The sequence below is a fragment of the Hylaeus anthracinus genome, unplaced genomic scaffold (genome assembly GCF_026225885.1).
Source record: "Hylaeus anthracinus isolate JK02 unplaced genomic scaffold, UHH_iyHylAnth1.0_haploid 11997, whole genome shotgun sequence".
NCBI classification, from domain to species: Eukaryota; Metazoa; Arthropoda; class Insecta; order Hymenoptera; family Colletidae; genus Hylaeus; species Hylaeus anthracinus.
Genome location: NW_026534344.1, coordinates 16,040,760 through 16,052,128, shown reverse-complemented (window position 1 = coordinate 16,052,128; position 11,369 = coordinate 16,040,760). Strand labels below are relative to the sequence as shown.

Below are 11,369 nucleotides of genomic sequence, written 5' to 3'. Positions count from 1 at the left end.
GTTAAAGATGAAGCAAGAAATTAAAAAAAGAAATCAACTATTTGTAACACATAATTTATTGTATTAGAATAAAGTTCAGAAGTATGCAGAACGCATGGCAGAAAGTCTTGTTGCAAAAAATTCGAATGTTAAAGATAAAGCGAGAAATGAAAAAAAGAAATCCACTATTTGTAACGCACAATTAATCGTATTGCAATATCAGTTTCAGTCGTTAGAATTTTCAAAAGTACACACAATGCATGGCAGAAAGTTTTGTTGCAAGAAATTTAAATAATGAGAAAATGAACGGAGATCCACTATTTGTAAAACATAATACAATAATATAGAAAAACAGAGGTCAGACCTAGTCCTTTAATTTCTCAAAAGTACCCACGACACATGACAGAAAGTCTTGTTGCATTTAAATGTTACTGATAAAGTGATTACATTTTTTCTTTAATAAATTTCTTGCAATGAGACTTCCTGCAATGCGTTCCGCGTACTTTTGAAACCTTAAAGGATTCAAACTGATCTCCCATTTTCTATTATTTGAAGTCATTCACTATAGAAATTATCTGCGTAAAAAGAAGTGAGATCCCCATAAAAAAAACTTCAAAAAGGTAAGAAAATTACGCCAAGTTCCTCTAACAAAATTCAAGAAAGTAGAAAAAGATGTGAAATCGAAATGAGCAGCCAGTACATGAAGGTTCTTTCCAGTAAAGTGCAAGGTGACACTGTATAACACAATGAAAAATTCAGTGCTTTCCAACTATGCGCAGCTAAAATGCTGTGTTCAACAGTGCAGACGTTCAGACCCTAATGACAACTCATGTAAACTGACTGCTCCGCACTTTGGCGGTGAAATGAAGAAGCTAAATAGTGTATCAACCACAAACTGAGACTCTTTAGTCCAGTGTTTCCCAACCTTTTTTAGGCCATGCCCCACCTTAACATTTTTTAAATTTTTATGCCCCCCATACATAATTTTTAAATCCAATAGTTCCAATTTACTTATCTTTAATCTCCAGTCTCCATGTTGTGTTATTTCAAGTCAATTTCTTTTTTTTATCAGTAAATCATTTACAGTACTAAATCCACATTCAGCTAAATATGAAGATGGAAACGGTAGGAAAAGTTTTCTTGCACATTTGGTTGCATTCGGGTAATTAATTTCAGTTTCTTCATAAAGCCATGCCATCGCTCCTTTTATATTAAATAAAGTTTTTACTGATTCATCATTTTGCAATTCTGCGAGTTCTTCTTGATACTGCATATTTGATATATCAGACAAATCCACTAATATTGGCTGCATCATACATGTTGGGAAATCAATTTGTTTTAAGTCAGAAAATCTTTCTTTTAAATCAGCTGATAGAATATTCAAATGATTGACAAGTACAGCGGTATCAGTTACTTCACATTTTTGGAGCCAATAAATCTTTTCAAGCAGTTTCCTTTGGATATGCATCTTACTTCAGTATGAAGTATAAGTCTCACATGGTCTTCATTTTGTTCTTCACAAAATAACTTGAAGAGACGCTCACATTTGACATTAGCTTTAATAGCATTAACATACTTTATTACTGCATGTAGTACTTCATTTAGAACAGGCGAGATATTTTTAGCTACCAAGTTTTCCTTATGAATGTACAATAATCATTTCTGGATTCGCATCTTTCATCAATTTTAAGCAGCCATTTTTCTTGCCCATCATATTAGGGGCGCCATCTGCAGCATAAGATGTTATATTTTTCATTGGTATATCATTGACATCTAGGTAGTTTTTTAACTTATTATATATATCTTTGGAGGTAGTGGTGCTTTCTAATCTTTTACAGAACAACATTTCTTCAGCAAAATGTCCTTCATTAATATATCTTATATAGGTTATCAATACTGCCTCACTGTCTCTCAAAGTTGATTCATCCATTTGTACTGAGAAATTTTTTGTTTTCAGCTTTTCAACAAGTTGTTTCTCAATATCTTCACTCATTTCGTCTATTCTTCTGCTAACAGTATTGTTACTGAGTGGCATAGCTTTTATACCTTTGTCATCTTTTTCCAGAACCGTTTTAAGAAATGCTGATATTGACGGTTTTATCAAATTCTCTCCTATAGTGTGATTTTTTCCAGTTTTAGCGATTAATAAAGAAATTTTATAACTAGCCTCAGAAAGACGATTATGTGTTAAAGAACGAGCAGTAAATAGAGACTGTAATGTTGTTCTTTTTTTAAACTTTTCCATTAAAGTTTTAAAATAACTCAAATCTGAATTTATATGAGCACTATGTTTCGCCTTCAAATGCGCCTTAAGACGACCTCGTTTCATTGATTCGTTGGTCAAGCATTGCTGGCATAAAAGACAAAACGGCATCCGCTCATCATGAACAGCGGGTATGAACCCAAATTTTAAATATTCCTCCGAATATTGACGAGTTTTGTTCTTGTTTGTTCCACTCATTTTATTATGGGCTAAAAAAAATCAATTAAAAAACAATATAATAAAATATGTGTTAAAATTAATTCAATATGACAGAATAAACGTATGCGCAAAGAAACATATTTATTTAAATGTATATAATACATTACTGATATTTTTTTTTCACTTGACCAAAATTTCTGGAAAGTTAAATGCTTCTAAAATTAAAATAAATATAAATAAAATCAAGTACTTACCAATTATATCTATACAATATATATAAATATATTTGTTAAATCAACGATTAATTGACGGACACTTATTTCAAATTAACACCAAGTGAATGATGTGAAACACTACAGAAGTTGAGTTGGGCAAAATAGGTGTGAACAACGGCGTTGTTTAGCGAGTTTTAAAACGTCCGGGGTTCCCCGCGAAAGGCGGCACACTCCGCGGTGAATCCCCGACGAACAGGGGCGAACTGGCGAGTTCCGACCGGCCCGGTGATTTCATCTGAACGTGGCCCTGTATGGGGAGGGGGGGTAAATTTTCACTTTTTTACAAATTTTATTATCATACACAAAACGTGTATTTCAATAATGCACAAAATATATTTTTTTTTAATTTAAAAGAAATTTGTCTACGTGGGCCGGCCCATAACTCGACCGGCCCACCGGTGATTGCACCGATGGGCTTATATGGCCAGTCCGCCCCTGCTGACGAAGTTTACTTGACGACTCTAATTACCCAGTTGATATATTTTTAACGTCAAACGAAATTATACCTAATAATTATTTACAGCATTTTTTTAGGAATTTGCCTTTTTTGTTAAATTTGTCACCGATATCTAGCATTGCATTTAAATAACCCAAAACGAAAGGGTTAAAGTCGTGTCGAGTCCATTTTTAAATTGCCCCCCTTAACTATCAAATTGCCCCCTGCGGGGCGTGGACCCCTCGTTGGGAAATTCTGGTTTAGACATTTGCCTAGATCTCCGTAGTCTGTGGAAGTCAAATGCTTGGCGTGGCCAGGCAAGGTCAAGGTTTTTATGAATAAGAATTATTTTAAAAAATAAAATAATGAAAGTGTACTTATATTGTCAGAGTTTTAAACTGACAAATTATCTGAAAGCTTGTGAGAGGAAAGGTATCGGTGTCGATGAATGACCTTAGAAATAATTTAAAACGCAATACAATGGAAATGTACTCATATCGTAAGAGTTTTAAATTGACAAATTATGTAAAAGCCTGCGAGAGAGAAAGTATGGGTCTTGATGATCTGAGAATGCCTTAGCTGGCCACGCCAAGCATTTGACTTCCAGGCTGCGGACATCAAGGCAAATTTTTAAACAGCCTCAGTTTGTGGATGATACGCTATTTAGCTTCTTCATGTCACTGCTAAAGTGTGGAGCAGTCATTTTACATGAATTGTCATTAGGATCTGAACGTCCGTGTTACGAGCTAGGGCGATAGCGACGTGCGTGTGAGCCCTGCGAGTGGGTTGAATTCAAGAATCGAAGAAGATACGATTAGTCCTGTTTATTTCAATGGATCCAAAGATTGAGAATGGAGTAGAAATCGCAGACGACTCTGACGCGAAGTCAGATAGCTGCTAGGAATTGGTATCTCCCGGTAAAGGGTAACCGTAGGGTCAGTATCTCCCGGTGTCGTACTGGAGTGGACGGTGAGCGCGGACCTCCGGTTACTTAACCGTGGGTTGGTAAGCACGTGCGAGAGGTGGCAGGGCGAGTCGATCGTCGACCTGTCGTGGGCGACGCCTGCCGCCGCGCGTCTCGTGTCAGGGTGGAGGGTAGCGGAGGAGGTGGTGTCCCTGAGTGACCACCTCCACATCCTTATGGATGTTTCCGCTGCCTCGCAGGGCCATCCCGCTCGCCGCCGCGCGCCTGGTCGACCGCTGCGCAGATGGGCGCTCAAGGGGTTGGACAGGGACGCCCTGATGGCGGCCGCCCTCGCCGCGTCCTAGCCGGATGCCCCGGCTGGACCGGTCGTGGACGTCGATCAGGAGGCCGATTGGCTTCAGGAGTCGTTGATGGCGGCGTGCGACGCCGCCATGCCCCGAGCCAAGAAGCTCTCGAGGCGGGCCGCTTCTTACTGGTGGAGCAACGAGATGGCCGCTGCGCGCTACGTGTAGCGCGGCCCGACGACACTTCACGAGGGCCCGCCGAAGACGCAACCGCGACCCGGCGGGGGAGACTAGGCTGTACGAGGTCTACCGACAAGCCACGGTGGACCTCCAGGGCGCCATCGGGAGGGCCAAGGCGACCGCTTAGGGTGAGCTCCTCGGGACCCTGAACAGGGATTCATGGGGGCGGCCATATCGCATTGTATTGGGACGCATGCGGCCGGCTGCCCCCCGATCACGGAGTCCCTCGTCCCCGCCGTTCTGGAGCGCGTAGAAGATACCATCTTTCCGGTAGACCCGGAGGAGGACCCGTGGCCGCTCCTGCCTGCGGAGGCTAGTAACTGGTCCGCCGGCCTGGGGGTCACCGACGGGGAGCTCGAGACGGCCGTCGGGCGCATGGTGGCCCGTATAACACGGCACCGGGGCCTGACGGTATCCCTGGGCGGGCGCTCGCGTTGGCCCTGCGCGTCCTGGAGCCCCGGCTCAGGCGGCTGTTTAATGGCTGACTAGAATCGGGGCGGGTTCCGCTGGCCTGGAAACAGGTGAGGCTGGTGCTTGTCCCGAAAAAGGGCATTCGCCCTCGGCGCATCGGCCGATCTGCCTCCTCGACGAGGCGAGCTAGCTCTTTGAGCGTGTGCTCGCTGCCCGCCTGTCGAGGGGCCTGTCCAACGGGAGTATGCAGTTGGCTGACTGCCAATACGGTTTCCGCGAGGGCCGGTCGAAGCTTGATGCGATCGACCACGTCCATGTTCTCGCGGACCGGGCGGTCTCCCGGAGTGAGGTGGCGTTGGCGATCAGTCTCGACATCGCCAACGCTTTCAACACCCTGCTCTGGGGCACGATCCGGGAGGCGCTCCGAGAACACGGAGTGCCTCCTTATCTACGGGTCATGTTGGCCGACTACCTGTCGGACAGATGGATCGAGTACCCCGGCAGAGGCGGGGTGCCGATGCGTTGGTGGGTCAGCCGAGAAGTGCCCCAGGGGTCTGTTCTAAGACCCCTATTATGGAACTTGGGGTACGACTCGGTCTTGCGCGGGCTCCTCCCACCCGGTGTCTTTGTGGTCTGCTATGCAGACGACACATTGATCATCGTGGTAGGCGGTACCAGGGTCCACAGGCTGGCGGAACTGGGGATTGCGATTGTAATCGCAAGGATCCGGGCTCTGGAGCTCCAGATCTCACCGCAAAAGACGGAGGTGGTCATATTCCATGACCTAACCCAGACCTGGATCCGTGTGGGCGATGCGGCTGTCCGCGTCGAGGGCCGCATGAAGTACCTGGGCCTCGACCTGGACAGCCGCTGGCGGTTCGAAGAGCACTTCGACCGCCTGGTACCCCGAATTGAGGCTGTGACGACCCTGTTGGGTCGTCTCTTGGCCAACCTCGGGGGGCCGGAAGAGAGAGTCTGCCGCCTCTACCTCGGAGTCGTGCGATCGATGGCCCTCTATGGGTCTCCCGTGTAGGCGCGCGATCTGGTGGCCTGCCGTCGTGGCCGGCATCTGCTGCGGCACGTGCAGCGGCGCATGGCCATCAGAATCGCACGGGGGTATCGCACGATCTCCCATGAGGCGGCGGCCATCCTGGGCAGGGGTCGTCCCGTTCGATTTCCAGGCGGAGGCACACGCCGATGTGTATCGGCGTCTGCAAGACCTCCGCCGGAACGAGGACGATCCGCAGGACGAGGCGGTCATGGTGTACCAACGCCAGTGGTGGCAGCTTGCCCACGAAAAGCGCCGCCCGGCAGCGTGCGGTGGGGGCGGTCCTGCCGAGCTTCGATGCTTGGCTGGATCGCCGGCACGGGTGACTCACGTAAAGGCTCACGCAGGTGCCCACCGGACATGGTTGTTTCGGTGAGTACCTGCACAAGATGGGGGGCGAGGAGTCGCCCGTGTGCCATCTGGAGGAGTGCCCGGCCTTGTGGAGGGAGAGGCGGGCGCTCCGTCTAGCTGTAGGAGGGGACCTCTTGCTCCCTGCCGTCGTTTCGGCCATGGTTGGGAGCGAGGGGTCCTGGAGAGTTGTGTCCTCCTTTTGCGAGGCTGCTGTCTTTTTCCACCGCACTTTGGCGGTAAAATGAAGAAGCTAAATAGTGTATCAACCACAAACTGAGACTGTTTAGACATTTGCCTAGATGTCCGTGGCCTGGAAGTCAAATTTAGGGCCTACAAGCTCTACTCTTGTGAACTTGAAGCCCGATTTTAACTCGCGCGCGTAAGGGATGATGGCGCTACTGTCACTCCTTTCGCGCCATTGAGTTCATATTCTGTGTACGTCTATTCTATGGCGAGCGCGCTCGGCAAAGTGCGGCAAAATTTCAACTCCATATGGTCATAACGTGATAGCGAGTGCATGCAAGTGCATGGTGCAAGTAAGTGCTGTGTGCTGTCAGTTCTGCGATAGTGTTTTTAGTTCACACATATGGATAATAATAAGAGGTAAATAGTTATTATTTTTATAAAAATACTATATAATTACTAAAAGAAAAAATACGGCTTTTATATATTTTGTTACAATACGAAAGGGCAGGGTGGGTTTTTCCCGTGCTTTCTTTTGTCCTGCTTTGTCCTTTCCTTTCAATTCATTTCAATTGCATTTTGAAAGCATTTAAAAGGTGTCCGAATACTTTTCGGCTCATAGTAGATTTGATTATTTATTGAAATCATATCTAGACAAAATTTCGAAATTATTAATTTTTAATTATTAATTTTTTCTTTATGTAAATATGTATTTATAGGTCCCACAAAAAATCTGCTGTACTGGGGTGCACAAACACCAGGCAGCCGATGCTCAACTTCCCCTGTCTGCCGAAGGACAGCGACAGATGTTTAAAATGGTTTGAAGCTTGTGGAACGGAAGATCTATTTCAACTCCCTCCCAACCGGTTGAGAAATCGAGTGGTTTATGGGGACCACTTCGAAATTCAATACCGCGTTGGATCAAAGCTTACAAGTCATGCAGTACCAAGCTGCAACTTATCAGGTAAAAATTGACTATAAACTTTTTAAACTATATTTAACAATTATTAATGAAAAGATTTATTAAATTCTATTAGCACCTGCCACATCTATCGAGCAACAGGAGGAACTTGTAATGGAAATTGAAGAAGAAGAAGAACGTAAGTTTTTGATCTTGATACACTTAATATGCCACATATAAATGAGAAGACTTCCAACATTAAGTGTATATATAATGTTATATAATTTTGTTAATATAGGTCAACCTGTGCTCACTGTTGGATACCAGGACAACGTGGGACCTGGGACCAGGAGAGACTTCGACGCACTTGCCTATAATGTGCTTCCTGGATCATCCAGAGGTGAGTGCATTACCTTACAATAATATTATCTTCTATTGCATTCCTTTTTTTAGTTATGATAGGTATTTAGTATTATGCGTGTCATTTAAAAAGTGCTTCTATTAATTCTTTGTTACAGTTACAGGTTGCACTGACAAAAGGAATCAAGTTCAACCAGCTATTAGGATAGGCCTTAAAGGTATTAAATATTTTAAAAAATACTAGATGTAATAGTTAAATATTATATCTACCGGAAAGCTCTGTCTGTTTCCATCACAACAAGTCTCGACACGTAAGCACATATTTATTTGGTGCATGTGTACCTCTCTTATTTTATTATATTATTTCATACATACTGACATAGCAAAATAAGTAAAATAAAGTTGATTCACGTTAGTCTTGTGTGAAGTGATATGTGCTTACGTGTCTAGAATTGTGATAGAAACTGACAGAACTCTCCGATAGACTTGCAAGGAATATATTTGCATATATTTGCAACGAAAGGTGCCGTATGGGCTATGATAGTTTCGGAGATAGACTTTCTTAATAATACGTTCCATCCGAGAAAAAACCGAAAAAGGAGAATATCCTTTTACTCGCCTATATATTATCACAGCCGACTCTAGTACTAGCCGTGCTGAGAAACGTGGCAACACCACAAAAAACCAGATCGGGAGTCCTATCTTCCAATATGTAGCCAATTGTAGCGAGAGGCCAGGAGGCTGGTCGAAGCTGATAGCCTATCAGTGATAGGGTAGCCGGACTCTCGCACTGTTGCCATTTTTATTTCAACATTGCTAGTACTAGAGTAGGTTGTGATATTATATGAAAGCGCCATCTGAAACAAATTAAGCGCTATATTTGAAGCAGATTATACTAATTCAACGCCCCTCCTTTAATCTCAATGTGATACATAAATGCATTACTTATATATATTTTCTTTCCACAGGTGACATCCTGAAAATGATTAGGTCGAGCAACTTGACCAAACCCAGGAAGCTCAAGATCTACAAGGCTGTGGCCAGGATTTTGAAATCTGCGAGGCAATTGAGGCGTCGGAGGTCTTCGGTAAGACAACGCATCGGGAAGATTGAGCATCTCGTGCAGACCGGTGTTCATCAGGTTTTAGAAAGCCTGCCAACACCCCTGCACGCGATGCTCTTGGCCCAGATGCGCAACGCGGACAAACAAAAATCGACGCGACGCTTCACCGAAGAAGAGAAGATATTAGCTTTATTTATTTATAAGCAAAGTTCCAAAGCGTATCGATATTTGGCAAAATTATTTCTTTTGCCAAGCATCGAAACTCTTCGGAAACTAATACCGCAAATTCCATTAAAAGCTGGAATTTGCGATAATATTTTTGAGGAACTCAAACAGCAGTGCGAGTTATTTACTGACCCAAAAAGCAGATACGCATGTCTGATTTTTGATGAAATTAGTTTAGCACCGTCGTTGCAGTATAATACTACAATAGATGTTATTGATGGATTTGTAGATTCCGGGTTTTCGCGTAACTTGGATATCACGGATCATGCCACAGTGTGGATGCTCAAAGGCATACATGGTGTGCAACCTTGGAAACAACCTGTTGCATATTCATTTTGTAAAGGTTCCAGCTCAGTTGAGAACCTTGTTCGTATGTTTAAAAAAATAGTTCGCCGTGCAAGTCAGGCCGGTATAATAGTTGTAGCAACAGTTTGTGACCAAGGAAGCACAAATTGCAAAGCTATCCAAAGCTTATTAGATTCATCGCGAAGAAATGCCTTTCAGAGATCAAATACACTGCGGCATGATGTTATTGAAATCGACAGTAACATAATCGTACCGCTGTTTGATCTACCCCACTTATTAAAATGTGTCCGGAACAATTTATTGACGAAAAACTTGAGCTTTAATTTACATGATATTTCACGGGTGGCCAAATGGTTACACGTGGAAGATTTATATTTTATTGATAGCAGTAATGTTTCTTCGGAGAACCGACTCCTGGAGAAACTTACTGCAAAACATGTTATTTCTTCAAAAATTCCGAAAATAAAAGTTAAATATTGCGCTCAAGTTTTTAATCGATCAGTTGGATCCATTATGACATTTGCGAGTCGTAACAAGGCCAAAAGTATGTGTGGTACGCGGGAAATGTCGGATCAAGGGATTGACACTGCTGAACTTATTCATTTCATGAATAATACGTTCGACAGTGTCAATAGTAGAGTTGCGAATCGGACACACAGAACAGATACGACCCTAACTAATGTTTGGGATAAAGCAATTTCAGTTTTTCGCAGCATGAAGTTTATTAAAAGAAAGCCTGCGGATAAGGAGCGTCCGAAGGTTTTGCAGAATTGGGTGACGATTCTTCGGAATTTAAAATTTTTTAAATCACACCTGCAGAGTCTTGGATTTCATTCATTTATTCCGCGTAATTTTAATCAAGATGGCCTTGAGAATTTTTTCGGTCAAATTAGACAGCATGGTGTTCGAAATACGAATCTAACATGCAGAACCTTCCATTGCTATTACCGCAAACTACTCCTAAATTCATATTCGCAATTTGTACGTGGGGATACCAATTGCGAATATGAAGAATCCGGAGGCTTTTTAGTCAATTTAAAAAAAATTTGGTCAGTTGCTTCACGTGCATAGATGGATGATACTATTTCCATTACATTAAATTTTAATGTTTCGAGTGCACCTGAATTATCTATTCAGGCTGCCATTCTATATGTATCGCGAATTGTTCGTAAGAAAATTTGTTGTAGAATTTGTTTACATTTATATTATAACACTAACGATGTCGGAGAATATACGTCGATGCATAGTGGATGCATATCTTTAATTTCTAAGGTCGTATCTGTTTGCTATGGTAATGTTTAGAACATGGCACATATTCCCAGGCTTGTTACAATTCTTAAATACCAAATTTCGGAGCATATAAAATTTGATTTCATATCCTCCGAACATGGCAATAATTTAACAACATATAGCATGCATAATTGTATCATATATGTTGTCGAAAAATATATAAGTAGAGTAAATCGCGTTATAAGTGGATTCGAAGAGAGAATGGAATCGGATCCACTTCTAACGCTACCTATTAATGCGAGTGTGGAAAATTATGCACGTAGAACTGGATTCATGTTTTAATGGGATTATGTTTCAATTTTTAATATTTTACATTTGCTTTCTTTTAATTATTTTATTTTACATATTTTATTTCCCTAATAATGAATCCAGTCCTGTATGAAACTTATACTTTATGTTTACACTTTATTATGTGAATATACAGGGTGTCCCAGAACTCCTGTAAGAACCGGAAATAAGGGGTAGCTGACACGATTCTGAACAATTTCTTTTGCGAAAATGTTGTTGTTCAGAATCGTCTCAGCTACCCCCATGTATGAATGAATATATATATATATATATATATATATACGTAAACATTTAAAACCAGCAAGAGTCACGGTTCTTCGACTAAGATCATGAATGATCATGTTCTTAGGCGCAAAGCCACGATTCTCGCTGATTTTAAATG

The 11,369-nt window shown here is 42.6% G+C and overlaps 1 protein-coding gene across 1 annotated transcript; it reads left to right on the top strand.

Annotated features, from left to right (window-relative positions):
• Window positions 1-675: 675 nt before the first annotated feature.
• Window positions 676-11,168, top strand: LOC128889237 (uncharacterized). The gene is made up of 8 exons (XM_054146692.1): window positions 676-860; window positions 6,630-6,907; window positions 7,274-7,518; window positions 7,592-7,654; window positions 7,754-7,855; window positions 7,980-8,033; window positions 8,784-8,902; window positions 11,124-11,168. Exons 3-8 carry the CDS (start codon window positions 7,323-7,325, stop codon window positions 11,142-11,144), a joined length of 555 nt encoding a protein of 184 aa, XP_054002667.1. The 5' UTR covers window positions 676-860; window positions 6,630-6,907; window positions 7,274-7,322; the 3' UTR covers window positions 11,145-11,168.
• The last annotated feature ends 201 nt before the right edge of the window (window positions 11,169-11,369 follow it).

Bases quoted from the DNA above. Each gene is read 5' to 3' on its own strand.
- LOC128889237 (XM_054146692.1), top strand. From the start codon at position 7,323: ATGCTCAACTTCCCCTGTCTGCCGAAGGACAGCGACAGATGTTTAAAA. The intron at 8,034-8,783 runs GTATTAAATATT...TTCTTTCCACAG, and splicing joins TATTAGGATAGGCCTTAAAG to GTGACATCCTGAAAATGATT. The intron at 8,903-11,123 runs GTAAGACAACGC...GTGAATATACAG, and splicing joins TGAGGCGTCGGAGGTCTTCG to GGTGTCCCAGAACTCCTGTA.